Here is a 27,269-nt window from a genome sequence, read left to right as displayed (position 1 = left end):
TTTCCTAGTCTTTTTCATTTTTGACAACCCAACCTTTCATTAGAATTCTGATTTGGAATATAGGTATCATTAGATGTGGGAATATAGATCTCTGCATGAGTCTGTTGTAGAAAGTCTCTTTACACAAATCAATCAGAATATGTGTAGCACAAGGCTGGAGGATTTCCATTATGTCTTCTGGGCCAATACCTTGTAATTTTGTAGCATTATGTTTAATCTTTTAGAATTCATAGTTCCCAACTTTATTAGGGTTGAATTTACCCCCCATAACAAGCCATCCAGGTGCCCATTATTCCATGGTTGTAATGGAAACGTTCTCCCATTATAATTAATTAATACTGTAAACATTTTTCCCTTTACTTTAAGTCCAATGACGGTTTAACATATTTCTTTAGTAAGGTCCTTAAATCTACATAGTCTTACTTGTACTGAGTCTTTGCTCAAAAAGCATGTTTCTTTGTGAACAGCTATATAGACAATAGTAATAACTGCAATTTTTTCTGACTTAAGTGAACAATTAGTGGGCACTGTATTCGTGACTGCAATTTGCTCTGTTAAATCTTCATTAATGATTTCTGTATGAACTATGATTGCATTCATGGATAATCTACTGCAACCCAATAGAAGTCCACCTCTTTGAAGCAGTATAAGTCTCCAATATTGTGTGTGTAACCTTAAAAGACTTGGAAGAGAGGAAATGGCAAGGAAGCCATAGTTACATCCTTAATGTGTGAGAGAGCTGTCAGAAGCATATTATGCAGCTGATAATCTGTTGATACAAATATATCACACCCTGTCAGAATTTCATATGTGATATTTAGGATTACCCCTCATTCCTAGCTGTACAAATTTTCATGGGCTTTATCTGCAAACCACTGTTGACACTAAAGAAGTTTTAACGGACTAAGAACCTTTTTAACAATTATATGAAAATCACACAGCAACAATTGTGCATTATTGTTCCAAACAGAAAGATCCATAACTACATGGAGCAGTGTATCCACAGAAAGCACAAACCTTCTAAAATCTTTCACTTTATTAATGTTTAACCCACGATAAACACCTTGATTTTGTCGAACGTTCACTGAAACACAAAGCTGAGCCCATGAGGCCAGTGAGTAATTGGTAAATTAATTCCTTTTTTGTGTCGTGCCCTAGCTTGTCTAGATTGTAAAGTTGGCTTTTGCATAAGTTCTCTGAAATCCTCATTAAAAAGTAGAAAGAATGAAAGATTAGGTTGATTATCAGATTCCTTGCCACATGCTTCAGGAGTGCCTTAGGCAAGACAGGAAACATTTTTAAAGGAGACTCCAAAAAAGCTAGCTGAGGGAGCCATCATAGTTGACAGTGGCACTGTATTTACTTTGATTTTACCTACACTGGGAAAATTTATTTGATTTTCTTTCTTTATTAATTTTAAGATTCTATCATCCAGTTTATAGTCATGCAAGGACTTAGTCATCTCTTCCTCATGATTAATAACCTCCTTATCTTCCTTTAGTATTGTAATAATAGTTCAAATCATTGCCTAAGTGACCCAAATTGAATGGGGATCTCTTCCTCTTATTTGTATACCTTCCAAACATTCATTCAGACTTTGTCAGATACTTCTTCATCTAAAGCACCTTCTTCTGAAAACTTGGGGTTATAATCATAAGCAAAAGTGAACTCTATTCGGAGAATCAAACAATATATATTCTGAGGGTTAAGAAAGGTCATATGAGTAAAGATCACATGATTTGAAATTGTATAAGATCACTATGACAAGGCATGTGTGACAAAAAAAAAAAAAACCTTTTTCCATAGCCTCTTATTTAGGTTTCTATTGCTTTGAAGAGACATCATGACCATGGCATCTGTAATAAAAAATACATTTAAATGTGTTACCTCATTTAAGCATTATCATATGAAGGGATATATGACACGATTCAGGCAAACATGGTTCTGGAGCTGAGTATCAGGGAACAGGGAGCCCCAGGTTTGAATTTAACAAACATAAGCCTGAGGAAAGGCCTCCCTCATGAGCTCTAAAACCTTTCCTGCATAGAATAAACACATAATAGGGAATTATGTCATGCCTTCAAAGTAATAAAACCCATTGATTTTACAGCTAAGCTTTTTTATGATTGAATGAAGGAAGAGTAAAGCCAAAATGTACCTTATTATCAGAAAGAATATGTATAGTATAAAAGCAATCTTTTAAATGCAAAACTGTTAAAGGCCAATCTTTAACAATAACTGTCCTTTCATTTTCAATAACTCAATATTTTCATTAGGAATTCAGATTGTGAAATCGACTGAAAGTCACACTGATATAAGTTTGGGGCAAAGAGATCTCAAAGCCCACTCCACAGTGACATACTTCCTCCAACAAGGCCATATCTCCTTATATTGCCACTCCCTTAGGGGGCCATTTTCTATCAAACCACAACAGAAATGCACAAAGGGCAGTGTAAACTTTATCTGGATGACAATAGCAAGCAGTGGTTAACCTGAAATAGACCCATTCATATCTGCTATACCTGGAAGGGGTGTGAAACACACTTACCAAAAAAAGGGTAACATTTTGAAGAAATTGAGGTCATAAGATTCTTGTCTTCTTTTCTTAGAGTGCTCTCTCAAGCACTCAGAATTCTGCTCATATGACTCCATTTCTGGATTATGTTCCAAAAGTACACTATATAAAATTACTCTCTGGATGGGCCAGATGACTCCATATTTCTATTGGCCAACACAATGGCATTGTTTCAAGGAACTTCAGACAAGAGAAAATTGTGGATCATATAAGTATGTCATGAATAAATAATCAAAGATTAAAAACTTGAAATTCAATGAAAATGACGTAGAACAGGTAAAAGTAAACGCCCAAAAGCATATAAAATATAATGGTGTTAAAAGTAGAATTTTAGAACAGTCAAAATATGTTAATGTAAAATATGAGTTATTAATAATGTGCCACTCTTCACTGAGATTGGATTATATTGCCATGGAGTATACTAAATATTTTCATGCATCATTAGCTATCTCATTTGTCTAAACATCTCTGCTTAGAAAAATGATGATTATGTTCAACCTGCCTGAATGTAAAAATAAGTACAGACTCTGCTAGCACAATCTTCTTTTCAGTCTCTCTAGAGTTCTCAATATTTACCCTTTCTGATGTCTTCATCCATTTTTATGGGAGGTATTTACATATGTTATATTTAAACACAAAAAGATTTATTTTTACAATTTCTGTTTTGAAATTACAATTGCATTATTTCTCCTTTTTTGTTATTCCTCCAAACCCTCTCATATGCATTCTCCTAGCTCTCTTTCAAATTCATAGCATCATCTTTATGAATGCTCTTACATACATATATGCATATTATATATTTATATTCCTAATATAACTTATTTAATCTATATAATACTAAGTTTGACTCCAGCAATAAAGATGATCTAATCTTTAACAGGTTCTTTGGAGATTTGAGGGCAAAACACCAGACACCTTAGGATCCAATACCAGAGTTTACAAATGGCTCCCCCAGAATGACCTTCTAGGTAAGACTCTCAGAACAAACCTATCCTAGTTGACTTCAAAATCCTTTATATTACACTTAGTGGATGTATTATTTATTTAAGATAAGTTCTGGTATGCAGTTGGTCTTTTTAATACTCATTTTCTCTTAGCTACCATGTACCCAATGTGTTCAACTGGAAATTCGAATTTCATAGTTCAACTCTCAAGTCCAAAGCAATTCTGCAAAATCTCTCTCTGGAAATTTAGTTTCTTCTTACTCTGAGAGAGGAAAACATTTCACCAAGGTTATGAGTATTAGAATCTTCACATAGGTTTTCTTGGGATGAAAAGTGAGGGGAAACAGAAGTTGTGTGGTAAACTAAATTAATAAATTGAATTAAGTAAAATTAATCTTCATGCAGAAAATCTTTCTGTTCCAGATAATGCACATTCCTCATTTCATGTCTAAGACTGCTAATTAATGTCATCCTGAATTCATGTTATTCTAGGTCATCCAAAAACCAAAGCCTTTGTAACTCATGGTGGAGCCAATGGAATCTATGAGGCGATCCATTTTGGAATCCCTATGATTGGCATTCCTTTGTTTGGAGAGCAACATGATAACATCGCCTCCATAGTAGCCAAAGGAGCAGCTGTTTCATTAGATTTCAGAACAATGACAAGGGCAGATTTACTCAGTGCACTGGAGGCTGTCATAGATAATCCATTGTGAGTATAACCTTTTGAAATGTATACCTGTTGGTATTTCTTTATCATTAATTGTGATTCTTACTGAAGGCCAACGGAGCAAGAATTATTTTGAAGACAAAAATAATGGAAGGTACAGAGACAAATTAGGGCATGATTTAGTGGCATAGGGTTTTCACTCTTCTTGTTATTACTTTTTATTTCCATGTTTTGCTTTATATTTCTTTCCTATGTAAATCAAACTGGTTCTAATTGCTTAATTCTTCAACGTAATCCTCCAAACAGCTTGTCTAACAGGCATATGCCACCATCTCTGGACAATTTTTATTTTCAATTCCTTTAGTAAAGTAATTGGTCAGAGTTTTAAGTACAAAACTTCAATAGCCAATAAGTGAAGTGAAAGTAAATGTTGGAGGGGAGAGTCGCTTGCTTGTTCCTTCCCACCCAGACCTGAAATAATCACACAGAAACTATATTAATTAAATCACTGGTTGGCCCATTAACTCTAGCTTTTTAATGGCTAACTCTTAAATATTAATTTAGCACATTTCTATTAATTTGTATATCACTACATGGCAGTGGCTTACAGGCAAAGTTTCAGCACATCTGTCTCCAGCAGCAGCTCCATGGCGTCTTTCTGATGCTGCCTTCCTCCTCCCATGCTGTAGGCCAAGCCAGTTCTTTATTCATTAACCAACAAATGAAACACACAGACAGAAGGACCTCCCGTACCATTTTCCCTTTTCTTTCTAAAGAAAAAGGAAGTCTTTAACACAGTAAAATTGCATTTAATAAAACAGTTATCAAGCAAGAATATAGTTACAATATTTATATCTACTTAACCTTTATCATAACTAAGTAAAACGATAAGTATAAAGTCTTTAACTCTATCAAACACTCCAGAAGGATATGACATTGCCTAAGTAAAAGGAGGTGCTTTTAAGCAACTTCAAAAATTGTAGAATTGAAAGAGACATTTTGCTGCCTGGATTGTCACCTAAAGTTCTTTTGTATTGTTGGGGCATCTTCAGGCTACAGGCCCATAGTATCCAGCAGACTTTTTAATAAAACAGGAAGTCTTAAAAATACTTCAGCTTATATACTGGAAGTTTGCCGGTCACTTTCTTCTGTGTCCTGCAGAACATCTGGCAGATTCTTTCATGTAGCAGGAACCCCAAAGAACCATCTCACCTTTAGGCAAGTTCAGCAGTCATTTCTCAGCAAATCCTGCACTTCCATTTATGTGGCCACACAAGAGCAGTTTCTTGCCCAAATGACTAATGAACTACATTAGAAGACTCTTTGATGCCCATCTTCTTCTTGAAGTAGCTTGTGCTGCCAGGTATAGATATGTCTCATTGTCATGAAAAGTTCTAATATCTTAAAACATTTGAATGCCATATTATGAAGGTCTCTGAATGATTTGAAAAATAACTAAATGAAATATCTCTCTATATATCTAGAAAACCTAAAATGACTACAAGCTTGCTTATTATATATGACTATCTATTAACCTATATTTTTAATTATGCATTATATTTTTAAATGAACAACACAATCACAATACCTTAATCAAGAGTATTAATATACATATAATAAGATTGACCTTAGATTTGCATCAATAAACCAAGATCCATACAAATGCAAATCTCTATAATATATCCCCCTTTAAATATAAAGAGACATTTATAAATAATATTTAGGAATATGGGCATAGTTTTTCTCCAAACCCTTCCTGCTTTTTACTAGACAATGTAATTTTTTGAAGGGTGCTCAAGGCAACCTTTCAGGGGTCTTGGTCCATCAACCACACTGGTCTGGAAGCAATCCACAGGTTATCAACCTCTGTGGAAACAAGAGAAGAACCTCTTTTCCAAAGCAACACATCCTTAAACCTAAATGTGGAAGTTGTGATACCTTTATAATATACATGTTGATTTAGTTTAGCAGCCCATATAATAAAATATCTCTTTGTAAGTAGCTCCTTCACAGTCAAAACACTCAAAGAAAACACAATAATATACATATTCCAGATTTCTATGAATTTTCCATTATCTTTATGTGGCTCATTTTTCTCTACTCCATTTATTCTATGACTGTCTAAACTCTGTCTCTTTAAAGACTGTTTTTTTCATATATTTTCTTATTTTCCAACTCTTAATGCTCTTGTCTTTCTCTCTCTCAAGGCTACATACATTTATCCGACTCTGTGAAGCATTTAGAGGTCTTTTATTTCTGAATCTGTCCAATTGTGTACCTATAATTCTTTACTGTCCTGGAGTGCTTCTTAAAATGCTAAGTGCTTCTTAAAACTTAAACTGCACCATTACTATTGTATATGTGGTACTTCCTGCTTGCATGTCCGTTCTAAAACTCAAGTTGTGCAATTACTATGATATATCTGGAATGTCCTGCTTGCTCGGCACAGTTCAGCATGGCAGAGCTGTTTGTTGCCTCTGAGTGCCATGCCCACAGCCCAATGTCAGGTACACAGCCAGTCCATGCCACCAGTAAGCAAGTTGCAGCAGTCTGCTCACAAACCCTTCCAAATATCCGTCTCCCAAAAGAGCCAGAGGTCACACTGGCAGCAAGTCCAGAAAGCTGGCATTTCAAAATGGTCGCTAATGAATCAGAAAACCTTTCTTAAGGGAGCTGGAGCATGCTGCCAGAAAACACCAAGAAGCTGTGTTAATCTCTGTATTTTTGTGTCTAGAATTCCTTTTCAAGCTTTCTCAGGTTTTATATAGATTTTAGTCAATCACATTGACACCAATTTTTAGAGGGGAGAGCCAATTGTTAGTTCAGATAAGTTACAAATTAAATTTTAAATAAATGTAACATGCATACCAAGAAATGATGATCAAGAAATGAGAATAAATACATAATTCTCTCATTTTGCTTTGTAAATAAAAAGACAGTAAGTTACCATTATTACAATTGCTAGTTCTGCTGCATCAAACTGACATCAGAGTTGATGACTTGTCTTTATACCCCTTCTTCTTTATATGTTCATCAATAATTATTTCAGCATTAGAATCAAGTACACTTTGTATTTGATATCCAGGGTGAAATTTTTACACCTCATACTTCTAAAATTACATTGCTAACAAAAAACAAATATCAACAATAAGAGTAAAAATTAAGCTTGAAAGATGGCTCTGTGTATAAGGGAAGGTCTACCCTAGAAGCAGACCAGAGTTCTGTTCTCAACACTTGCATCAGTTGGTTACAAACATCTTTTACTCTATCTCCAACAGATCTCATAACAAACATACACACACACACATGTTTACACACTTTGCACACATACTCTCTCACATACATATTTAAAAGTAATAGCAAAAGTTTATTGTGATAATATTTTATAAAAATAATAAAAGTAATAAATTCAGTACAGTAAAAGAGAAGAAAATTATTTTTATTTTTTTCTATTAATTTTATCAAATATTTGATACCTTAACTTAGAAAAATATAAAAGCAATTGGAAGAAGCTATTAGAGCTAAATAATGAGAACCAGGACACATTTGTAATTAAAACCACTAATCATTGATAGATATACAATAAAAATCTCTTTTCAGTCTTTATCAACCTTACACAGATATGCACCACCATGAGGACTTGAGAATGATTTGACTTCTACATCCTGACACTGGTATACATTTTGTACACAAAATTTACTAATAATTGGTAAATGAAGCTTTATATACTCAAATAATATCTCATTTGATTTATTTTGCATTTAAGATTTAGCTATCTCTAAACTCTAGGGATATTTGATCTTTATTTTTCTTTTTACATGCTTAATCTTGCATACTCAAAAAAAATCAGACATGCCTCTGAAGATCTTCCTTGTCATGAACATGAAACAAATATGTATTTTCTGTATTGTGGGATTATCTTTAATATTTATACAAAAATTTACACTTGTGCATTTTTTCATTTCTTATGTAAGTTAATGTCTGTTCTCCTTCTATCAGCTATAAAAAGAATGCAATGTGGCTGTCGACCATTCACCATGACCAGCCCATGAAACCCCTGGACAGAGTCATCTTCTGGATTGAGTTTGTCATGCGCCACAAAGGGGCCAAGCACCTGAGACCACTTGCACACAACCTCACCTGGTACCAGTACCACTCTCTGGATGTGATTGGATTCCTTCTGGCCTGTGTGGCAGCCATAGCTTTCCTTTCCATAAAATCCTTCTTATTCATTTATCGAAAGTTTATAAAGACAGGAAAGAAAATGAAGAGTGAGTAGAGTTCATTGAGAATGCACATCAACTCCATTTCAGCATCGTTCTAGTTTATGAACGGCCTTCTGAACATTCACTGATCACTCTATCAAGGCATATCTTCATTAGACGGAAAGGGAGAAATAATTCAATTATATTGTAATCTCACAAAATAAAAGACATAATGAAAAGAAAAAAAGCTGAGCAAATGATAAGGAACAACCTAGTAAGCAGAGTTCCTCCATGGTATCTGCTTCAGTTCTGCCTCCTGAGTCCTGCCTTGAACCCCTGGCCTACTTTTCCTCAGCAATGGACAGGGACCTATGAGATGAAATAAACCCTCTTCTTCATCAAACAAAAACAAACAAAAATGAAAATTTAAAAACCAAGGAGTGGTCTCGGCATGAGTCAGGGCATGCAGCATTATGTTGGGCAAATATGTGCTGGAGAGGTGAGACAGAAAGGGAAGTGGCAGCAGTTTGTTCTCTGTGAAGAGAGGCGGGACTGGAGATGTGAAGACAACAAGGAACGGCCTGATGAGAGAGGCCTGCACTGCTATTGGAGGCCATGGTGTGATCTGGACCTGTGCTGCTCCAGAGGGCCATGGCTCTTCTCTAGCAGGAGTCTGTGACAACGTCCATGCAAAGTGGACCTTCTTCGTCTGGGCTCCCATTTGAAGCCATGATGTTGTCTGAGTATGGTGCTGAGCTGATCCAGCCCCTCACCAGCCACCACAAAGTAGCACCAACAGAGATAAAAGTGTAGAATTTATGTCCCAGTTCCTTGTCTGACCACTATGGGAGAGCTGGCCCCAATGGTGTCTGCATGAGAGAACTAAACCCACCAATTGCTGGCCACGGGACTAGGGTGAGCTAGCCCTGCAACTTGCCTGAGCAGATAGGAAGAGCTGGCCCTAAACGAAGGTGTAAATGAGCATAGCCTCATTAGTGTGGGAAAGCTGGTCCTTACCTCTCATCTTGTCAGTGTCAGAAAGTTGGCCCTTGTGACAAGGGTGAGGAACAGTTAGCTCTGATTGTGTGGATACAGAAAAGCCAGCCTCATACCTCACCTGGGTATCACGGAGAGCTAGCATCGTTGAGCAACTCAGCTACCACTCAGGCCCGGTTCCAAGATTTTGAGCTGGCTCACCCAACACATACCACATCTATGAGCTGCTGGAGTTCATGGGACAGAACCATCCTGCAGAACCAAGGGTGCAGGCTCTCCATGACACAGGGCAGCCACAGGAGAGCCCAGAGGAATCTCATTGAGGATCCAGCCCTGATAGTGTAGCAGAGCCCAGAGTCCTTGAACCAGTCCAATGACTCATTACAGCAAACATTCACAAGGAAAGCTGTTTGTTTAAAGAGTACACCGTGTGACACACTGTGAGACACTACAGCTTCTACCAGGAGACTATTTTGTAATTTTTATTTTCTATTGTCTTTTGGGGAGGGATATTACAAGGCTGGAAGGCAGATATGGAAGGACTGGAAAATGAGTGGATTGGGGTATATAATGTGAAATTCACAAACAATCAATAAAAAAATTGTGGAAAAATTCAAACAAAGAAGCTACCTTTATTCTTTTATTCTTTTATTAGTGTGAAAAAATTTACAGAAGTAATGATCTCATCCTGATATCCCTTCTTATATTCTTATTAGTTGTGTTTGCAGCTTGGTGTTTTGTAATTAAATATATATGAGGAAGTTATTTCAATAATTAATTTAAAACAATTACTGACAAAATTCATACATCTTATCATAATAGATACTGATGATTGCCTCACAGCAGGAAAGACAGACAATGTTAAGAGAAGTTGAAGAAGGAGATTGTGTTGTAAATGATGGTAAAAGATGTTTTTCTTTTTGTTTTGTTTTGCCTGTAAATTTTAATTTTTGTTTGTTTTTCTTATTTTTTTCCTTTATTTTCCCTACAACAGCAGTTTCCCATCTCTACTGTCCTCCCATCCTCTGCATTCACTTTCTGACCAACCTCCATCTATACCTCCTCCACTAAAAGGGGCAGGTCCCCTATGGGAGTCAACATAGCATGGCATGTCAAGTTGCGACAGGACCAACATCCTCCCCCTCCATCAAAGCAGAGCAAGACATCCCAAAGTACAGAATAGGATCAAAGGAGTTAGCTCATACGTCAGGGACGGGTCCTTGTCCAACTACTAGGCATCCCAAACACAAATCAAACTACACGTATTTCACCCACATGCAGAGGACCTATATTGGTCCAATGCAGGCTCCCTAGCTGTTGGTACAGAGACATTAGATGCCACTAGCTCAGGTCTGCTGTCTTTGGGTTCCCCTTCCATGATTATGAAAATAATGAATGAGACAAAGAAAGTTCTATGCTTTATTAATTCTGGCAAAAAATCCTTCCCCAGTTAGCATTTTTCGAAAGATCAAAGTTTACGGTTAAGGTTGAATGTTGCTCTCAAAATTGCACTTTGCTCAACAGCTGTACAATTAGGCAACCAAGTAAGAGTGAGCATGCAGAGAGCATGGACAGTGGGCTGCGAGGAGCTCGGCAATTAGGATGTCCACACAAGATTTGTCTTTTGAATTAGGCTCGGTTTATCAATAACAAACATTTCTTGTAATATAATGATAATAAAAATTTAACAGACACCTCACCAAGCAGGGAACAGTTTCCAGTCAGAAAATGCTGCTGCAGGGTTCCATTGGGGAATAGAGATAGAAACGATCAATCCTCTGGACCCATTCCATGGTGAAGTCCTTCAGCTGTGTCAAGCCAGTACAGCAGGGGTCCAGAAAGTCCCTGAGAGCACAAGAGGGAACATGTGAGCTTAGCCACAGTGCTAGAAGTTTGATGGTAACCAAAGCTAGGATCATGCACAAAGTGTAATTTCAAAGTCTTCAACACAAAGGCTGAGGAGCTGCTTCTCAGGAGGATCAAGACATGTGATCCACACAACATGACCATATTTGTACTGTTCTCATATTGGAACAGTCAGGTCCATATGCTTCTTAAAGAACTATACAAGGAGAAATTTGGACAGAATATACTGAGTCCAGGTACCTACTCAGCCAGTGTCTTTAAGGCATCAAAAATCAGCTGCATAGGAAAAGATATCTTTGTCTGAAGTTGGAAGATGTAAGAGAAAGAGTAAAAGCAAAAAGTAAAATCAAAGCAAGCCATAAGGTCTATTGCAGTAGCAAAGCTCAAATAGTACTTTAGGAAACTATTATAGTGTGTATCACAGAACCTCAATCTCTGACAATGAAGTTTGTACATTATAAATGATAAAAAGTGTTTTGACTTAATATTGTACATTGCATTTTAACATAGATTTGGAAAGTTAACATGTTTTGAGATGGTGTGTCTAGAGCTGACTGAGAAAATTTTGTTGAGTCATGTTACTAGATACTAACCTTTAGATTATTACCCTAGTGATGTACTAAGATAATACCTGCATCACAATTCTGCATTAATTGCTTTGTGTTTCTGATTAGAGCTCACAGTTCTGAGAAGTCAAGTGGAATTCAAGTATTACTACAGGAGTATGAGAAGTTGACCTGAGGATATTTTAAATCCATTGATTCTATTTTATGTTCTTATATATATACAAATTCCCTGTCTGGTAATTTACTCAACTGAGCTGAAAATTTAACACTACTGAGGATTATTTTCAGACGTACTTCTTGCTCCCTTCCTCCTCTCTCTCTCTTTCTATTTCTTTATTTCTCTTTCTCTCATTCTCTCTCTCTGTCTCCCTCTCTGTCTCTCTGTCTCTCTCTCTATCATTGCAGACATCCACAAATCACAAAGTAGAATTTCAGTGGCTTCCTTTCTATTAGTTCTTGTATGTGCAGTATTGATTATTCAATATTCATGAAGACCCTCTTTCCGGTTAGTGACTTCTAACAAGATCTTGACATTCTGTATCACCTTAAAGGTAAATTTAAGCTATCTGCATGCCAAGGGCTGATTTGTGGTCCCATTCTGGTATTAGTAAATGTAATCACCTGCTTACTTGTCTGATGTTTTAGGATTTAGTTTCCAACTTCCTGACCTATGCCAGAACTTGTAGATGTAGACTGCTCATTCATATCCTGGGCGTGCATATCCGAAATAATCACACAGAAACTATATTAATTGCAATACTGTGACCAATAGCTTAAGTGTATTTCTAACTAGCTCTTACATATTAAACTAACCAATTTCTATTATTTTATATTTCACCATGAGGCTCATGGTTTACTAATAAAGGCTTTGGTGTTTGTCTCCTTTTGGTGGCTACATGACTTCTCTGACTCTGCCTTATTTTCTCTTCTGTCTCTGCTTGGAATGTGTGCCTTGCTCTATTCTGCCATGTCATAGACCCAAGAAGCTTCTTATTCATTAACCCATAAAAACAACACATACACAGAAAAACTTCCCACACCAAGAACTAGATTCTTTTTATTGATATAAGATTCTGTACATGTAGTTTTGTGGATTCTGTGAGTTTATATTGTGCCATTTCTATTACTACTCTAAACAAATGGTCAAGGGTGCTTTCCACATTTAAATTCAGAGTTAATCTTACACATGTCAACTCCCATTTATTCATTATCAAAATAAGAAATTTAATTTTAAAAAAAGCTTATCTTTTTTCCTGAGTATATATAATGTCCTCTTTATATGGCTTACTGTATATGTTTCATTATTTACAACAAGTAAAATTGGACCTAAAATTTCTATTCTAGTCCTTTACCTCTATTGTGGTAAAGATGCCTCTATTGGGGCATCTTTTGAGTCTAGCACTTGATCCATTTTGACAGATGTACCATAAAAATTATAGACACTGGAGGTGATTTATTTTATATAATTTACATACAAAATCAGTTCACCAAAATTAGAGGAATGTTCAAGAAGATTGATATGTTAGAATTAACTCTAAAATAAAGAAGTATCTAATATGTAGGACTTCTCATAGTCTTCCATATTAGATGGTCATATTCTCATTACTTGGGATATGAATTAAGAGTACAATGTCAACCCCTATACTGATGGCTATGAAAAACTTGCTAATTCAATTTAAGAGCCACTCAGTGAGAGAGAAATCATGCCAGGTACTGGAAATCTAGCTAACTATCTGGAGCTGATAACATCATAGATATCCGAGGAGAACTTACAATAAAGTTTACCAAACCAGCAAACACAGATAAGAGCAGTGTTCACTCATCATAAAAAAAACTAAATCACTATTTGCAAGAAATGGAGACCATACAGAAAACCATAACCAATCAAAATACATAGCACACATGATTGTCTGGTGCCCAGCTCCAAATGACGTATCTACAACACAGCACCTACTCCTAAGGCTCAGGGAACATCAATGGAAAGGGGGTAGAAAAATTGTAAGCGTCAGAGAAACAGGAAGTCCTCTGTGAGATTTCCTTTTCTAGATGTCATGGAAGCTACATGTATGAAGTCTCATCAAGATGGCTGCCTATACATGACCTGAACAAGAAGTACACCACTATATATACAACACTAAAGGGAGAAATTGCATATGGCCCCAACCCTAAACAAAGAACTGAAGACAACTAAGAAATACTCAGAGTAGGAGGAAGAGTTCCCTAAGGTACAGTTCCCATATTGGTTATCAAATTCCAAATGGTATGGCCTGAAACAATCTATATAAAAAATAACAATATATGGAATTAGTGGGTTGTATTTATATATTTAGGTAAATATATATAATATCTCTCTTTCTCTGTATGTATGGTGTTGTGTGTACATGCATTGCTTGTGTGTGTGTGTGTGTGTGAGAGAGAGAGAGAGAGAGAGAGAGAGAGAGAGAGAGAGAGAGAGAGAATGGCAAGGGTACAGAGAAGAAGTTGAAGGAAGGAAAAGAAAGGGGAAAACATTTAAATTTCAAAATTTAAAATTAGAATGTAGTAGTGCTATTGCAGTAAATTTATATGTTGCTGATGGCCAAATAGGAGTAGAGAGATTACCCAGTCTCTTTGAAGCCAGTATCACTATATCACAAGCCAAATTGCAAGACACAGTACTATAGAAGTTGTACTGTAGAAGTTTTCCTTGCTAAGTGAAAACCTTGCTTGGGCCTGATCATTGCATGCTGTGCTCCCAGATTTACCCTTTGAATTGGAAGTGTTTATCATGTGGCATTATTTAGGGGGACTTTGTAACCTGGCTTTGATTTTATACAAGATTATGGTAAAATATTCACTTGGAGTATCAGATGTTTTAGACTTTGGTCTTTTAAACATTGCTGGACTGTTAACTGTGACAGATTTACAAAATCTCAACGAATGCATTTCAGCTTATGACACTATGACATCAAAGAGTAAACTCTTTTCTTGGAAATGATTTGGTAGAGTTCTAAGTTAGGGGGAAAAAGATGTACATACAATAGAAAATAGTGACTGTCTATTTGACAGGATCTAAAACACCTTAGTAATCAAGCTTCCAAACACTTTGTAGATTAAGAAGATAATTAAGGTAGGAAAACTGTTGCTTTGGTTTTGTTGCTTATTGAAAGATTTTATTTATTTTTTTATTTTGGTATTCACAGGATAAATCTTGCACAGGACTATGGCAGGAAGTTGTAGTTGGTGCGAGGTAATGACTACATAGGTTTAGTTAAGGCCAAAAGCAATTTATAGCTTTCCTTCTTATGTATAGGGTCCCAACTGAGTTTCCTCTTCTATTGTGTTACTTCAGCCATAGATAGGGTTATATAAATCCCCCATCTTGAGATGACCATTCAACTGACAATCATTCTCAGCATATTGAGCAGACATGCTTCATTTATAGTTGTTCATTGTAAATAGGGGCTTCTCTGATTAAGGATGAGAGTAACATTTTCCCATGTATCGAGGGCAGTAAGCAGTCATTGTTTGCTATAACGAGCAGAGTATAAAAAAGGGTAAAATTTTTCTTCTCTTTGGACCATGATATATGCTAAGTTAAAAATTTGGGCTTCATTCATTTGTAGTAAGATTTTTTGGAGGCTGATAGACTCAAATAATGACAAAGATCAGTCTTATTAATTATGAAAGTTTAGGCTTGTCTCAACTAGCTCATAACTTAAATCAATCCTTTTATATTAATCTATGTTCTGTCACATGGCGTTATCTCTCTTTCAAGTTGCGCCTTTTGTTTCCTCTCCATCTCTCCTGATCTTTCCCTTACACCTTATTTTTCTCCTCCTGCTTCCTCTCTCTGCCTGCAAGTCCCATCTATACCTCCTGCCTGGCTATTGACCATCCAGCACTTTATTAAATCAATCACTGCAATATATCTTCACACAATGTATAAATACCCCCAAATTTCCCTATGAGCATCAGCAATATGTGAATGGTAGGAAGTACATCATATGTGCACTTCTACATTTCAAGTAGTTATTTATCAAAATTTGGGGGGGGTGGGTTATAGCACCTTGTATGTTTTAAGAAATTAGGGTATATGTTTTATATATACATACCAAAGAAATCATATTAATGTCAAATGTTTACTATTTGACTTAATTTCTGTATGTACTATTTAATCCTAACTTCATTTTCTGACTTAAAGGGTTGATACAAGCTGCCGCACAGGCTGGATGGGTTCTCTTATACACAATTCCAAGAAGACTCAACTTATGTATTGAAGACTTTTAGGGAGGGATAGGAAAAGAGGAGTTCAAGAGAAGGTTGAAAGATGAATTATCCCTAAGCCAGAGCTTTAATACTGGTAGACAGTCGAGTATCAGAAAACAGTTGAGTCTCTTCAATGAGATGATTCAGCCCCAACAGGCAAAGGGATGTATCTACTCTTCAATGTTTATAAGACAGAGTTTCTGCACTAACAACTGTTAGTATGTGACCTGAGCAATGTGGAAGACCCAGAGTAGAGTGGCACACTTAACAGAGGCTATGGGGCATGCCTTGCTCTTTGGGTAGGGCATTGGGAATGGTTATAGTGTGGCCTGTAAGGGACAAAAATAATAAGGCTGGCTTGTGTAGAAACTCCTTCAGCTGATAGATTTTTGACTATTTTATTTTCATCTGCAACACAAGTTGTCTTTGTATCTGGGCAATGAGAACAGTGTGGATTACTGCCTTGTTTTGAGTCTTCTTGGTTTTGTTCTTGAAGGGGCTATATACCCTCACAATGTCCATTTAAGGATGACACTTTAATTTAGAGCAAAGGAAAATCTTTAACTTTATCTGACTGCAACTACATCTCTCAAGAATATTAAAGATTCCTTTACAATGCAGTGCAGTGGTGGTGCATGTCTTAATCCCATCACCCGGAAGGCAGAGGTATGGGATCTCTGTGCATTCGAGACCAGCCTGATCTACAAGGTGAGTTCAAGGCCAGGCTCCAAAGATACATAGAGAAACCTTGTTTCAAAAAAAAAGATTCCTTTTTTAAGACATAGTTTCCCTTTTCACTTTTTATAAGAGTTATGGATTCTACTACAATGCATATTCCAAGTTATTTCCAAGTTTGCCTTCACCATTTTGTGACTTTAAAAGCAAAAGATGAAGCTGAAAGTATTGCCTATTCAAATTAGCCCATCACATTCTTGGTATAAGCAGGAAATTAAGGATTTTAAAGTCGGAATGCCTACATAGACAGAGGAACTGGAGAAGATGGGTTCAAGACAAGGTTCAACATTTTATCATCCTTTAGGCAAAAAAAAAAAAAACTTTATTAACACTGGCTGTCAGATGTCAGAGTACACTAGGGTCCTGAGTAAGATGATTTGGTTTCATGAAGTGAAGAGAGATGTCTTCCCCTAAAGTCTACAAGGGTTATAAGGTTAGCTTGGATGGTTTACATGGGACATTGTTTCAAAAGAAGGAAGAGGTGCAGGAAAGAAGAAGAAGGAAGCAAAGGAAGAGAAGACCCATTATCAGTTTGAATAGAGTGTGCTAGTCCAAACATGAGAATAATATTTTCTCAGTTACTGTAGGGAATGTCTCTGATAAGCTTGAGAACATGTCTCTGAATACTAATAAAATTTAAAATAACTCTTTGTTATAAATATTTGAGTAGTTTATTTGCCACTCTAAAATGACAGTTACCTTCTAATATTTTATATCTTTTTATGTATTCTGTTCTCGTTTTTTTTTTTTCTGAAGCTGAGGACTGAACCCAGGGCCTTGTGCTTGCTAGGCAAGCGCTCTACCACTGAGCTAAATCCCCAACCCCTATGTATTCTGTTCTCATCACCTAACTCTTTATTATCACAAGACTGATAACAGATATAATCCTTTAAACCGTCGATCGTTTGTGGCTCTTTCTAATAGGCCAATATTAGGTATATTTGTGTATCCATATATTAATATGTATCTTTATGTAGATGTTTTAATACTGTGGTCAACAAATTTTTCTATACTAACAATTCTGTGGTTGTTCTGTTTCAATTAAAAGTTAGAGTCCATATTATCAGGTTCATGGAATCTTGAAGACTAGAGCTCACTGCACAACTTGAAGGCAGCTTGACAGGTTGGAAAATGTCGCTACAAAACAGCTCAGTTGTCCTAAAACTCTTCCAGACAGCTTGGATGGTCTCTTTCACTTCTAGGTTATTCATCTTGTAAGAGAGTATATTGTAGCAGTTCTTACTGCTTATATACATTATAGAGGGTCAAGTGAAACTAGTTGGTCTCAGGGTGCTACTAAAATTTTTTTGAGTTGTTTACTTTCTAGAAGCTGTTTTACAGGATAGGTTGTTTCAGTATCACTCAGAGCATCCCAGTTCTTAGAGAGTTTTCCTGTAGGATGGAATAGTTTTCCTCTCTTAAGACATTGTGGATCTCAAGGAACTTCACTAAAAGATTAAATGTTTTATCTCCGAGAAAATTCCACACAAAAGCATCACAATTATCCCTCATTTAAACAGGATGACAAGTGAAAGGGGGCACAAATGATCAAGAGGAAAACGCAGGAAGATGAGCCTGACAGAGGCCCATCCCTGGAAGTCTGTTTTCTTCTGATAAATAACACATGTCTATTATCATAAATTCATTTTATTCTGAAAGAGCTTCCATATGTCTGCATAACCTAAAGCAGGGAGTAGTGTGTCAAAAACAGACTTGCCAAAGCAAAAAATTTATAGCATTTCCTCTCACAAATTTCACAAATTTGTGAATATTGAAAATAAAAGAACATTCTAATGCAAATTATACTCCTTTTGCTTGATTTTTAAACATTCATTATTTTTCTGAATAACTACTGTTTGGAGCTTTGTACTGAAATAATTTGCTACTTTTTGTAGACTGTCAGCTAGCAAGATAGGATGATGGTTTATTGCACAGGAGTGAAGTCACAACTTTGGAACCAGAGGGCTTCTGGTCAGAATCCAAGGTCTGTAACATTTATTTGAAGGTGAATTCATTATTATCAATGAGTAGTCCAACTGCTCTCTAGGGGATAAATGAATTTTTGAAAATACAAACATTTTGTTTTTCATGTTATTAGGGAGTGTTTCTGAGAATGAACTGTTCAACTTGAGGCTCTTTCATGACAGTGAGACTCATCTGCTTCTGGCAGCACAAATCTACTTCAAGAGGAGGATGGGCATTGAAGATGCTCCTTATGGAGTTGGTCTTGCCATTTGGGCAAAAAACTGCTCTTGCCTGGACTGCTTGATATTATGCTGTACATGCAGGACCCACAGAGAAATGACTGCTGAAGTTGCCTAAATAAGGTGAGACAGTCCTTCCTGGTTCCTGCTTCATCAAAGAGTCTGCCAGACATTCTGCAGAAAACAGAAGTGACTAACAAACCCCCAATATAGGTGGAACTGTCTTTGAAATTTCCTGCATTGTGGAAAAGTCTGCAGGATACTATGGACCTGTAGGCTAAAGATGGATGCTCCAATGATACAGAAAAACTCTGGGTGACTGTCAGACAGCGAGACGTCTCTGTCAGTTCTAGAGTTTTAGAAGTTGCTTACAATGCACTTTCTGTTAACTTAGGTAATATGATTTCCTTCTGGAGTGTTTTATGGAGTTGAAGAATACATAGTTATCATTTTAGTTTTCCCTAGTTATGATGAAAGATAAAATAAATATAAATATTGTAACTGTAATTCTTGCTTAATACCTGTTATATGTAATTTTACTATGTTAAAGTTAAAACTTTTTTTATTTAAACAAAAAAGGAGAAATGGTCCTTCTGTATATATGTTGCTTTTATTGGTTAATGAATAATGAGGCTGTTTTTGGACAATGACTTAACAAAATATAGCCAGGCTGGGAGAGATATATAAAGGAAGAAGGCAGAGACAGAGAGAAGCCATGTAATCTCTGCAGGGGACAGATACACTGGGACCTTTGCCAGTAAGCCACACCCATGTGGCAATGGGAATACCCAGATTAATAGAAATGGGTTAATCAAAAGATATAAGAGCTAGATAGCAATACGCTTAAGTTGTTGGCCAAGCAGTGATTTAAATAATATAGTTTCTGAGTGATTATTTTGGGAGTCTGGGTGGCCAGCTGAAAAACAAACAAGCAGCCTCCTACAACAAAACTCTTTTTTGGGTCCAAATGAATAAGGTTACCTTAGTGCTTCATAAGAGTGCAAGAGTTTCAGCAGAGGCCAAACCAAACAGGCTAGCAGTTATGACAGCTACCTAGGATAAGCAATGAGTGGATGGGAGTACTTTTCTGCTTCTTAGGACCTCTCTGGGCAAATCCTCACACTAGACTTCCTGACAAGTTTTTTGTGGTTGATGATATAGTATTGTTTCATCAATCTGCAGAGAGGTAAGCAGAAACTTAAAATTGATACCTGGGCAACAGTGGGATGAAAAGGCATACTGGTTTATTCCTGAAGGCTCTCTACAGTTTGAGCCAATTGGGATTCAAAGTGTTACTTACTATGGCAATCTAGAGGTGGTAGATTGAATTGGCTTGTAGTAAAACGGAATAAACAAAGTTGCTAATGCAGTTACCCAACTACTTCACAAGGTCTCTCCAAGGCAGATTCCCAAGACGGTGATATAGAACAGGAACTGAGTGGGAATACTACACTGCTGAGTGGATTTTCCAAGGCAAATCTTCAATGTGATGACCTAATGATTCCTAAAAATGGGTTCAGAACCAATCTTATCCTATTGCTATTTCTGTTGTTATGAAGAGACACCATGAGTATGGCAACTCTTATAAAGAAAAATATTCATTTATTGTTCAGAGGTTCAGTCCATCATCATCATGGTGGGACAAGGTGGTGTGCAGGCAGACATGCTGAGAAGTAACTGAGAGACTACATCTTGCAGTCAATAGGACCACTTTGTATATCTGCCCCAAAGATTATATCATATTGCATTTCTTATACAAGTCAACTTAATAAAGGAATGTAGCCATCATGTTATCCTACTTTTAAAATCAATATGGTTGACTTGCTCTGTGAACAAATCACAACATGGTGATACAAACCTTCTGAAACGTTAAGACAATATATAGCTCGAAATGAAAAACAAACATTTAATAAACTAAAATGGCACATTTCCTTATAAATAAACAATAATACTGAAATTAGAAATTGAATTCATCATTTCAGCAAAGAAAGTCAACAAAAGCAATATTGGGATTAAACTATTATCATAACCCAACTGACCTAACCAATGTTGATAACAGATTTATACACCATAGTTGTAGGATATATATTCTATCATCAGAACATGGTACATACTCCAGAATCTGTCAATCATAAATTAGGCTCGCAAAATAATCGTCAGCAAGTTCTGAGAAACCTAGACTTTCAGTCTCTCACTATGTGAAATCTTTTGCAATTTCAACAAAATGTCCACTCTCATTTTCTTTTTGTGAAACCTTGGTGGTTTGAAGCCAGAAGAAAGATGATAGATAAAACAGAACCTTGTGAGGTTGGAAGTGTTCTGTTTGGCCTACACGCATCCCATACAGGCTGTATAGCTTCTCAAGCAAATACCAGAAGTTTGGAGCTCAGGTGTTCTGAATTCTAATCTCTGTTGCAGCTAGAAGTTTCTGGTGTTCCAAAACATTGTATTTCCTTTGGTAGCAACCTAAGTTATAAATACGTCTCCATGTAAAATTCTTTTCCATCTTCACTTACTTTCTCCAGTATGGTATATTATGTGGGTACATGTCTGACATTAGTCTGCCATATAATCTTCAGAGAAGTATCTTATACAGACCATCCTTTAATGATCACTGTAACTAACTGAAACTACACATTGTAGATCCTTGGTTAATTCCATTCTCCTTTTAATTGTGGTGTCTATTTCCTCATCTATATATTCTTACAATGCTGCTCTACTGGTTGGAGAGATACACTGGTAAGGGGACCATAGCACCAACAATGTATAATTCATGATAGTCTATGTCACAGATGCCTTAAAACATCACTGTAGCTTTTAAATAAAGTTCTATTTCTATTCTTCTTTTAGTGCCAAATCTTGAAGTGTACTGGACTTTAATCTATGACTACTCTAGACCCATTAGAATGAAGACTGTTTTGACTGCCACAAATTGTAACCACTGAAAAACACTTAATGCTAGTTGTCTAGGTGACAAAAGTTCTCTGAAGAAAATGCACAAATAATTACCCCCACAAAATAAGTATGATAGCAGTGTCTCTGTTCCTTGGAAATGCCACATTCTTTGTGTTCACAGACATTGGTGCCATTGAAATGAATAAGTAGATCTTATTCTTAAATAATAAAGACCTATCAATGATGCCTTTTATTGTTTTTGGGTAACTGTATGGCCATCATTCCAGGGGAGTGTTTTAGTAGTGTCTGTGCAGCATCTTCAGCTGGAGTAAACATTAAAATTGGTGGATATTTCTCTGTCCTAGGCTGAATGCACATCTATCACAAACTACTACTCAACTTTTCAAACACTACTAGTCTTAGCATGGCATAAGCAGCTCTGGATGTGTGAGAATTATCATTTTCTACAGGTTATATAGCATGGGGTACCATGTTGAGTACAAGAAGGTTCATTCATGAATGTAATGTAGTAGATGTCAAACATGAAGCTTCAAGGATTGTTGTCTCATATCAGGAGTGTAAGGTAGAACATGTGTCAGTATCCAAGGGCTGCTGTACATTTGTAGGAGTTGACCCTCTCATAAATGGCAGATATACTGCTTCCGGGAGTGAATGGTTTATAGATGCATTCATTTAAAAATTCTTGGTGTCTTTTTTCATTCTTTTATTTATTAGATTTTTAAAAAAAAATAACAACCCAAGTTCCCACTCCCTCCCCTCCTTCTATTCTTTCCACACACCCTCCCACCCAACTACTATCCAATCCTCAGAGAGGGTAAGTCACATTGCTTTGTGGAAAGTTCAAAGCCCTCTCTACTATTTCTTGGCTGATCTAGGTAAACATCCAAAGAGAATAGAATCCCAAAAAGTCATTACGTGCAGTAGAAATAAATCCTGGTGCCACTGACAGTGGCATCTCAGTCTGCCACAGCCATGTAACTGTCAACAACATTCAGAAGGACTAGTTTGGTACTGTGCATGTTCCTTCTTAATCTGGCTGGAGTTGGTGAGCTCCCATTAGTTCAGGTAAACTGTTCCTGTGGGTGTGCCCATTATGGTCTAGACCTCTTTGCTCATATTCTCATTCTTCCCACTCTTCAACTGGACTTAAAAGCTCAGTACAGTGTTCCGATCTGCCTCTGTTTCCATCAGTTGCTGGGTGAAGCTCCTATGATGATATTTAGGATATTCATTTATCTGACTACAGGGAAGTCAAGATGAGGTCTCCTCTCCTCTATTGCTTAGGGTCTTAGCTGGGGTCATTCTTGTGGATTTCTGGGAATTACTCTAGAGCCAGGTTTCTTCTAAACCTATAATTCCTCTTTCGATCAAGATATCTCTTTCCTTGCTATCATATTTGTCCTTCCTCCATCTCGACTATCCCATTCCCTCAAGTTCTCCTCACTCCTCCACTTCTCCCCTCTTCTTCCCCTTCCACTCTCCCTATTTGACAATAACTTTAAGTTTTTGAAGAAAGAAATTGAAGAAGATACCAAAAATAGAAAGATCACCTGTGTTCATGGATAGGTAGGATCAACATAGTAAAAATGGCAATACTATGAAAAGCAATCTATTGATTCAATGACAAATTCAATTCACAAATCTTAAAGAACAATAATCAACTTCATCTAGAAAAACAAAAAGTTCAAGATAGCTAAAACAATCCTGTACAATAAAGGAACTTCTGGAATCATCTCCATCCCTGACATCAAGCTCTATAACAGAGCTATAGTAATGAAAACAGCTTGGTATTGGCATAAAAAAGAGAGGTTGGCCAATGGAATTGAATCGAAGACTTGGATAATAATCCACACACTAATAAACACCTGATTTTTGACAACAAAGCTTCTCATTGTCTTTTTGAGACACTGTGATTCTGAGAACAAGCTAAACATGTTAGATGTACAGAAGAATAAACATATCAGCCAATTGTTTTGTAAGAGCCTTGGTAGAGAAAATGACTTAGGGTGTTCTATTTACCTGTTCTGGTGGGATCCTGATTGGGTACAATTGCTTGCCTATCTTATTTTTAGGGTTTTCTTTCAAGCAATCCATTAAGCATGAAGCCAAGCACTTTTGCAGAGGCAAACATGCAGAAAAAGACTATAGAGGATACTATAATGGTAGCAGGAGAGTGAGCTTATTTAGAAGTCATTTTACAAGGGATTCTACTGAGTAAAACACACAGAATAGATTTCCCACACGCTTCTCATGTTTAGACTGTATGCAGAGCGAGGCAATAGGATTTTAGAGCAGGGAGATCTAAGATACAGGGTCTATGGGCAAGGTGGCCAGCTATGTCACAATGATATGTCTTCAGATGATCTATGCAAGAGGATATAGTGATAGAGGGAATATATGACCAGGGTTATTTTATTCTGGTAAGAATGCAATCATGTGCTAACTATGAAGTTCACCAAGTCAGATGCAGAGGTTCTGAGAAGCAGGTCATCTCCCACCCAGCATGGCCAGAAGGCTCTAGGACCCTCCTGTTAACCTTCTCCATGCCAGGTGAGGTTCTCTGTGGATCAGAGTTGTTTTCTGAGCCAAGACTATAGATACCTGTGCTCAGTTTCCTTTTATAAGACCATTATTTCATTTTTGAGAGTATGAGACATGGATGTAACATTTATTGATCAAACAGCAGCTCTCCCCTCCCATTCATTTTCCCCACTCTTCTATCCTGTCTTTCACTCCTAACTTCAGAAACTCATTTTTGAAACCCCTTGAGTTCGCTTACACATATTGCCATTATGTGGAGGGTATAAAGCCATCTGCTAGGGCATGCCTACCCCTCTCAAGTCTGGAACTATGACTCTTCCTCCCCAGGAGCCATCATCTACCAATACCTCCTCAGGTAGGCATGGGACTTGACGTGCCCCCTTATCCACTCTTGGATTATGGATTGGTTAAACTTGTGTATATCTTCTGAATCCAGCCACATCCACTGATTCATATGTGCAATGGTTCTATGTCCAGAGAATATTGTTCTGTACCAGTCATCTACTTCTTCTGTCCCTTACACCTATGTTGTACAATTTCGCCATGTCCTTCCACGCTTTGGTCCTTTCTGGAACATGCCAGTGGAATGGCTGGTTTCACTTTTCCAGGTTTTCTTTCCTTTCCGAAAATATGGTTACTACTTCTCATGAAATGCTTGCAAACTGGTAGTCAAAGTGTTTATGCCCTATTGCAAATATACTATAAAACTTTGGCATAGAGTTTAAGTTGGTGAATTTTATGCAAATGATAACATCAACATTATTACAAAAATCTTTGATATCTATTATGGGAGAAATTATTATCAACTATGTAAATTAATATGCTTTCAATTATGTTGACAGGGAAATTCAGAGGGCAGCCACATGATTCCTCTCACTAAAATGTTTTGTGAAACATTTTGGACTATTTTAGAATCTATGTAGCATAGATATTGAACACACAGTCATCACCTCCTGGCTTACTGAAAACACTTCATCATAAAAGAGGCTTTAAACATACTCATGTATAAAGATAGCAATTAAATTAGCCTTCCCTCCTTTGTCCTTCTACATATTGATGGTGGTTCAATAACAGGTTTGAGCAATACAAGTTATATTTTAACTTCTTGGCTAATTCCTTCTTAGTTAAAAGCACAAATAGTGACAGAAAGCGGCACACTGTGAACAAAAGGACTTTGATTCTCCAGGATGCCTGTGAAGTGGATGTCTGCTCTGCTGCTCCTGCAGATGACTTGCTACTTCAGATCTGGGAGCTGTGGGAAGGTGTTGGTATGGCCATTGGAATACAGCCACTGGATGAATCTGAAGATAATTCTGGATGAACTTGTACAACGTGGCCATGAAGTGACAGTTCTGAGACCTTCATCTTCTTTCTTTCTTGATCCCAAAAAAGCATCTGGTCTTAAATATGAGACATTTCCTACATCCACCAATAATGACAAAGTAGAAAAGTTTTTTACTGAATGGGTCAATAGGTGGATATATGATGTTCCAAAAGTTTCATGTTGGAGATATTACCCATCGTTTAACATACTATTTGGGCAATTTTCTGATTTTATTTTAAACCTTTGTAGATAAGTAGTTTCAAACAAACAATTTATGGCAAAACTACAGGAATCTAAGTTTGATGTTGTTTTTTCAGATGCTATTGGTCCCTGTGGTGAGCTGATAGCTGAGGTACTCCAAGTACCCTTTATATATAGTCTTCGCTTTGGTAATGGCTACGGATTAGAAAAGTTTAGTGCGGGACTTTCATTCCCTCCCTCTTATGTCCCTATAATTATGTCAAAGTTAAGTGGTCAAATGTCGTTCATGGAGAGAGTAGAAAATATGATATGTTTGTTTTATTTTGACTTTTTGTTTGAGTCATTTCCTGCTAAGGATTGGGATCCATTTTTCAGTGAAATTTTAGGTAAGTTGTATTTTCATCACAAGGGTGAGGGCCTAAATAGGATTGCTCTGAAAAGTATTCTTAGGTACAAATATGTCTTTCTTGCTGAAATTGTTAAATGAAATATTAATACTGTGTAACAATATCACTACAGCATAATTTCCAAACCTTCATTTTAAAGACTACTGAAGTTTGCACCCAAATATGTTTGTTCTGTATTGTTGCCAGTTATGGTCTCTGGTTTAAATAAGTTAAGTCCCAATGAAACAAGAGCAAAAATTCCTATTCTCAAACTTTCTGAGAACATTCCAGATAGTATTTGTATATATTTTTACAAAGAAATACATCCTATTGCACTGCTTATACAAACAAAAAGTAGAGACATATGCAAGAAATTCTTCCAGGCATAACACACATAATTCTCTTAGAAAACCAAGAGTCAAGGAATAGCCAGTTTGTTGTAGAAACTAACATGATTCCTGCAAATGTTGTGTCCATAATTATGCTGGAATAGCTTGACCCTGGATATAGAGAGTTCTTTCATTTTTGCATGTGTTTTACGAAGCTTCAAAGAACAAGGTGCATACCAGTACATAGGGACATTATGGCATCTATAATGAATAGAACCAGCATTTCATCTCAGCTCACCTTTAACATACATATATTTTATAAACCGCAGATAAATTACACTTCAATTGCATTTATGAAAAATTTAATGTATTTGTTTCATGAATGTTTACTTTGCTTTCCAATATTTTCAGACAATATTATTTTGTTCACGTGACAACACTTTCATGATCATTGTGCTCTTCCACCCAAACCTTTCATTTCTTTATTTAGGAAGACCTACTACTATGGTTGACACCATGAAGAAAGCAGAAATGTGGCTCATTCGCTCCTACTGGGATTTAGA

The 27,269-nt window shown here is 36.6% G+C and overlaps 1 protein-coding gene across 23 annotated transcripts in view; it reads left to right on the top strand.

Moving 5' to 3' along the window:
- LOC126506295 (UDP-glucuronosyltransferase 2B17-like) overlaps positions 1-27,269 on the top strand; it is a 252,277-nt gene that overhangs the window by 150,856 nt on the left and 74,152 nt on the right. For 2 of the 23 annotated variants that reach the window (XM_050149741.1, XM_050149736.1), the window contains exon 4: positions 3,456-3,543. The exons of 19 other annotated variants lie outside the window; for them this stretch is intronic. In XM_050149741.1, coding sequence (XP_050005698.1) covers positions 3,456-3,543 — 88 coding nt within the window. Of the gene's footprint in view, positions 1-3,455; positions 3,544-4,011; positions 4,232-8,188; positions 10,016-25,613; positions 26,378-27,269 lie in introns of those variants that run through there. 2 more of the 23 variants (XM_050149726.1, XM_050149753.1) reach the window with 2 other exon arrangements.

The sequence above is a fragment of the Alexandromys fortis genome, unplaced genomic scaffold (assembly GCF_014885135.2).
Source record: "Alexandromys fortis isolate MF-2015 unplaced genomic scaffold, M_Fortis_MF-2015_v1.1 scaffold_0, whole genome shotgun sequence".
In the NCBI taxonomy this organism is placed as follows: domain Eukaryota; kingdom Metazoa; phylum Chordata; class Mammalia; order Rodentia; family Cricetidae; genus Alexandromys; species Alexandromys fortis.
This window is presented reverse-complemented; position numbering and strand designations above follow the sequence as displayed.